The 6,948-nt window shown below is 42.6% G+C and overlaps 1 protein-coding gene across 1 annotated transcript; it reads right to left on the bottom strand.

Annotated features, from left to right (window-relative positions):
- Positions 1–6,097: 6,097 nt before the first annotated feature.
- Positions 6,098–6,556, bottom strand: LOC108671120 (mucin-2-like). The gene has a single exon (XM_018158596.1). The coding sequence runs from the start codon at positions 6,554–6,556 to the stop codon at positions 6,098–6,100; it is 459 nt and encodes a 152-aa protein (XP_018014085.1).
- Positions 6,557–6,948: the final 392 nt, after the last annotated feature.

Below are 6,948 nucleotides of genomic sequence, written 5' to 3' on the forward strand. Positions count from 1 at the left end.
AGAGCGAAGTTGTTAAAAAAAATAATGATGATACGGTACCAGAAAAACAATCTATAACTAACGTTTGCTAAGTGAAATTTGCAAAAAATATAACTCAGTACTAACTGCTGTGAGTGATAGAGAGCGCATTTTCTCGTCGACAAAAAATTGAGGTCACGGACAGACGGACGGACAGACAGACAGACGGACATGGCGTGCACAATAGTGCATTTTTTACATAAATGAGAAAATGCGCTAAAAACAATATCGCTACCGGTATAAGAAGAACCTCAGCAGAAGTCTAAACCGCAGCTCCCAAACGTTGTTAGTGCAAATTGCCTTTCATCTAAACAAACATGAGAATGAGACCACCAACAGAAACCCATTCAGCATCACAAACACCATCAATACACCACGCCTTCTTTATCAGATCTCGCTGATCAACAACATCGGTAAAAAAGCTTCGTCCGCAAAAATAATATCAGCACCATTAAATCTTCATAACAATCAAGTTTATTACGATTGGATGTTTAGTGCTACAAAAAACAACACACACATCGATCAGAACCACATCACTACCTCTAAGAGCATCCCTCTCACTCTTTTTGGTATTTTTCTAATACATAACATACGCTCTTTTTAACGCATTTTCTCATTTATGGAAAAAATGCACTATTGTGCTCGCCATGTCCGTCTGTCTGTCCGTCCGTCCGTGACCTCAAGTTTTCGTCGACGAGAAAATGCGCTCTCTGTCACTCACTGCAGTGAGTACTGAGTTATATTTTTAGTGCTGGAAAACGAAGCGGGCAATTAGCGGCGAGTTTAGCGCGTTTAGCGGAACGTCGTACGCTCGTCCGTTGCGGTCCAATTGCAGCGCCGAGTTGTTAAAAAACAAGAAATAGTGATGACACCTGAAACACAATCAATAACTAACGTTTGCTAAGTGAAAATTGTAAAAAATATAACTCAGTACTCACTGCAGTGAGTACTGAGTTATATTTTTTGGTTTATTTAATTGTTGGCACTAATTTTGAAGCTGTCTTGCATTCTTAGCCTTATAAGTTAAATGATCTCAGTAATCGATATGACGCGACGTTCGCTCCACTCACACTCCATGTGGTATGTTGTTATAGTATATTACTTACGTTTTAGTAGTAATATATTTATCGGCAGTAATAGTAAGTACGGTAATATGTATTAAAGTCGGCATTTTAGTAAGTTGTTATTGTGTCAACAGTGTAGTATAAGTAATATATTAAAGTATATTTGTCAGCACTAATATTAAGACTCATCCATGATTGATGTCAGGGGGTTTTACACGCAACATACGTTCAGCAGTCATTATTCTACTACTCGCTTTTAAGCACGTCGGCCCCCAGGGGCAGCTGTGCTGGTGAAGTTCCCTCAGTTTCCCGCACATCCTGAATAACTTTCCCGCCACCGAGGGAAAGTTCATACGGTGGTCCCTAAATGTTTCGAATGTTGCGAGAAAACCACCGGCGTCAATCACGGATGAACGTCAACATTGGCGCCGACAAATATACCATAAATATTATATATATATATATATATATTATTGAATTATATATATTGAAGTATCAAATAGTGATCGTTGCATCATTACTGAGATCATTCAATTAACGCTTAAGATTCAAAGCATTTTGCAATAATAAATTGAATCTCTTGAGCGTTCATCGATTAATGTTATTTAGGATTTCAAATCTCACCCGACTCATAAGATTAGGATTTCAAATCTCAACCGACGCACTATTTACGTATCATCAGAGTTAAATATATCATGGTACATAGTAAAAGTTTCAAGGGTGAACCTATCATAGTACATCATCGTACCATCACAAGTGAACCTATCATAGTACATCATCGTACCATCACAAATGAACCTATCATAGTACATCACCGTACCATCACAAGTGAACCTATCATAGTACATCATCGTACCATCACAAGTGAACCTATCATAGTACATCATCGTACCATCACAAGTGAACCTATTATAGTACATCATCGTACCATCACAAGTATGCCTATCATAGTACATCACCGTACCATCACAAGTAAACCTATCATAGTTCATCATCGTATCATCACAAGTAAACCTATCATAGTACATCATCGTACCATCACTAGTAAACCTATCATAGTACATCATCGTACCATCACTAGTAAACCTATCATAGTACATCATCGTACCATCATAAATATAACTATCATAGTACATCATTGTACCATCACAAGTGAACCTATCATAGTACATAGTTTGCATAATACATATGCATGTGGTCCGCCGGCCGCCGGACCAATGATACGGCGTTGAATGATGCCCATATGATTTGGCTATGTAAATAATAAGCCATTTATTTATGAATTATGATTGTTATAAAATTCTTGACTTTTAGTGCATTTGATTCTAGACCACAACATTCCTTATTTAATATGCCTCTTTCCATATATAATTCGAAACCTCTAAATAATTGCTTAGAGCGGAAAGAAAAGAACCTGTTTGCAAAATGCAGAAAAATGTCATAAAATAAAGTCATTGACGCGGGTTGCCAATTTCTTACAGAGAGGAACTAAAATTTCATAACAGAAATACCGTGGTGATTTTTAGTTTATAACTGGATAATAACTGGAAATTCCGGGATATATATATATATATATTTCTGCAAAATTCGTCCAGTCGTCTCTGGAATGTTAAAAGGGTTATACTTAATTCCCTCTTCTTACTCCCCTCTCAGCACCATACAAGCACACACCAACACCATACAAGCAACACAAGCACACACCAACACCATACAAGCAACACAAGCACACACCAACACCATACAAGCAACACAAGCACACACCAACACCATACAAGCAACACAAGCACACACCAACACCATACAAGCAACACAAGCACACACCAACACCATACAAGCAACACAAGCACACACCAACACCATACAAGCAACACAAGCACACACCAACACCATACAAGCAACACAAGCACACACCAACACCATACAAGCAACACAAGCACACACCAACACCATACAAGCAACACAAGCACACACCAACACCATACAAGCAACACAAGCACACACCAACACCATACAAGCAACACAAGCACACACCAACACCATACAAGCAACACAAGCACACACCAACACCATACAAGCAACACAAGCACACACCAACACCATACAAGCAACACAAGCACACACCAACACCATACAAGCAACACAAGCACACACCAACACCATACAAGCAACACAAGCACACACCAACACCATACAAGCAACACAAGCACACACCAACACCATACAAGCAACACAAGCACACACCAACACCATACAAGCAACACAAGCACACACCAGCACCATACAAGCAACACAAGCACACACCATACAAGCAACACAATCAAACTTGTTCACCTTGAGGCTCACGCGCGCAGTTCCGCGTGCCTTACGGGCGAGCTGAGTAACGGTGTACAGTCAGCGTACAGCGGCGTACAGTCAGCGTACAGCGGTGTACAGTCAGCGTACAGCGGTGTAGTCAGCACTCAGCGGTGTACAGTCAGCGTACAGCGGTGTACAGTCAGCACTCAGCGGTGTACAGTCAGCACTAAGCGGTGTACAGTCTGCACCCAGCGGTGTACAGTCAGCACTCAGCGGTGTACAGTCAGCACTCAGCGGTGTACAGTCAGCACCCAGCGGTGTACAGTCAGCGTACAGCGGTGTACAGTCAGCGTACAGCGGTGTACAGTCAGCGTACAGCACTCAGCGGTGTACAGTCAGCGTACAGCACTCAGCAGTGTACATTCAGCACTCACCCTCCTTCGACTCCCCACCCTGCCCCACTCACCTCTTCTTACTCTAATTTTAATTTGGAGAGCAAATTAAAATTATTTTTATTTTTATTTTTTTTTAATTATTATTTTATTAATTTTAAATTATTATTTTTAAATTATTTTTGCGTTGGATCAAGCTGTTGCAATAACATATCCCGAGTTAAATAAAAAACATTCTTCATCTATGTACACAAAATTTATTAATTACACATGAGGGATTAAGTACACATAAAATTATGCATAAGCTGCATTTAAACGTCGCAAGAAATAACGAAAGAAATCACGGCGTTAATAATGATAGATGATAATAATAATCGTTAATAATGATATTTGAATCCCGTTCTCAATAATCCCTTTCTCCTGGTTTCACATTTCCTCGGAATAATATTGGAAAAATGGTAATTAGTAAATCATTAAACTTCGACATGTATACATGTATAATTTGTATGTATATATACATCGTTGAGCTTCAAAAATGCCATTACATGAATCTTCACGAATATCTAACAAACTAGCATTCACTCAGAAAATTAATTGGACTATTTTCCCAATAGTGAATCACTTTCTTCCCCACAGCACGAGCGAATGTATCTTTAATAATCACATTTCGGTGGAAACAGAATTTACGTATCTTTGACTGGAACAATTACTAGTACAATTAAGTCGTACACTTGCATGCAGCGTACGAGGCAAACGAGGCTTACACAGGTAAATTTTACACGTATTCCGTTCCGTACAGCCTAATAGTAATTCCGTTATCAATCCTCATAAGAATAGAATAGAAGTGTCGGCACTGAAGAAATAGGCCCATGGCCTGTTGCCGATTCTTGAACTTTTCGTGACTTGATTCACAAGGGATCCGGCCTTTGGAACCCGATCTTTCCATAACTGACGATTGATTGAGATAGCTGCTGGACTTATTGCCTGGTCCGTAATTTGCTAGGCATTTTAAGACTGAACATATGCTCGTGCATTATTTTAAATTCATGCGAACACACAAGATAAGCTCGAGACAAAACGAGGGATGCACATTACACACCTGTGTACCTCAACACACAGGCACACACATTTGTATCGCAATAATTGATATCACAATTACGAACGTACAGTGAAAAAAAGGGTTATAGACACGGCCCCTTCCTCCCAGAACTCTGCCCTGCTACATCCTGCGTCCTTATGTCAAGTTTAGGATGCCTCGTCAATGGTCACGCTGATATGCCACCTTAATTATTCACCGTCCCCAAGCCATCCATAGGCAGGTCGACCTGCCACCGAGGCCGGGCAATTAAAATTAAACCTAATTATTGAAACTCCGGAGATGCAGGGGCACTACCGTGCATATGCATTTGTCCACAGTTGGGTCAGCTGATGACCTCGTTTGGGCACGCTGACGTAAAATTATATTGCTTGTTCCTTGCCGAGGGTAACGGGACATAGACGGACGATCTATAGGATCGTGATAAAAACTTATTTAGTCGTCGCTTGAATGCGTTCGTCTTTAGTCTTGTTATCCATCCATGTACGCACCACAACCTCCATCGCAACCAAGGAACCCAACACCTGCGCTGGACGGCACACGAAATATTAAAGAAAGCAAAAGCAGCGCGGCTTATGAGAGCGCCGGCGTCGGGTTACGGTGGCACTATCGCTGGCAACACCGCCACTAGCGCGGCACTAGCGCTGGCAACACCGCCACTAGCGCGGCACTAGCGCTGGCAACACCGCCACTAGCGCGGCACTNTGTACGGTCTGTACCAGTAAAGGCGCTGAACTGTACACCGTGTACAGGAGCTGACTGTACCAGTACGGCAGTACATACGCTGGACTGTACACCGTGTACAGGAGCTGACTGTACCATGTACGGCAGTACATGCGCTGGATTGTACACCGTGTACATGCGCTGACTGTACCATGTACGGCAGTACATGCGCTGGATTGTACACCGTGTACATGCGCTGACTGTACCATGTACGGCAGTACATGCGCTGGATTGTACACCGTGTACATGCGCTGACTGTACCATGTACGGCAGTACATGCGCTGGATTGTACACCGTGTACATGCGCTGACTGTACCATGTACGGCAGTACATGCGCTGGATTGTACACCGTGTACATGCGCTGACTGTACCATGTACGGCAGTACATGCGCTGGATTGTACACCGTGTACATGCGCTGACTGTACCATGTACGGCAGTACATGCGCTGGACTGTACACCGTGTACAGGCGCTGACTGTACCAGTACAGGCGCTGACTGTACAGGTGCGCTATGGCGTCGCCGCCGCGACTTTAAAGGAAAAGCGAAGCAGACCCTCCCACGTGGTGGTGGTGGTGGTGGTGGTGGCGGTGGTAGGGGGTGGTGGTAGGGGTGTCGTGGTGGTAGTAGGGAGGTGTGGTGGTGGTGGTGGTAATATAGGGGTGGTAGAAGGGTGTGGTGGTGAAGTTTCGGTGGTGGTGGTGAGGATGGTAGTAGAAGGGGTGGTAGAAAGGTTTTGGTGAAGTGGTGGTGGTGGTGGTAGGGGTGTGGTGTTAGTATGGGGGTGGTAGAAGAGTGTGGTGGTAAAGTTTCGGTGGTATGGGAGTGTGGTGGTGACTGGTGAGGTGGTGGTGTAGGGATGGGTGGTTGTAGAGGTGTGTGGTGGTGAAGTTTTGGTAGTCGTAGAGGAGTGAGGTGGTGGTGGTACAGGGGTGTGGTGGTAAAAATTTAATGGTGGGGTGGTGTCCATCCGCGTTTGGTGTTGCAGTGGTTAAAAAGTAACAAATTTGCTCGGTTTTCTCAGGTAAACAGGTTAGTAATCCGAGCAGAATTTCAGGTTAACAAGACCAGAGTTGTCGCAGTGTTCCTAACCCAACTCATCCAACCATTTTCATCTTGCAAAAAAAGGCCCAAAATCCGAACAAAATGTAATACAAAGTCGATATTATACGGCAATAATCGGAGACAAATAATTCCTGGTCCAAGATAATGATTAATAGAGTGAGTAATGATACATAGAAAGTGCCTGATTATTGATACATAGAGAGTGATTAATGATACATAGATAGTGATTAATGATATATGGAGAGTGATTAATTATACATAGAGAGCGACTAATGATACATAGAATGATTAATGATA

Source organism: Hyalella azteca, unplaced genomic scaffold (genome assembly GCF_000764305.2).
Source record: "Hyalella azteca isolate HAZT.00-mixed unplaced genomic scaffold, Hazt_2.0.2 contig16958, whole genome shotgun sequence".
NCBI classification, from domain to species: Eukaryota; Metazoa; Arthropoda; class Malacostraca; order Amphipoda; family Hyalellidae; genus Hyalella; species Hyalella azteca.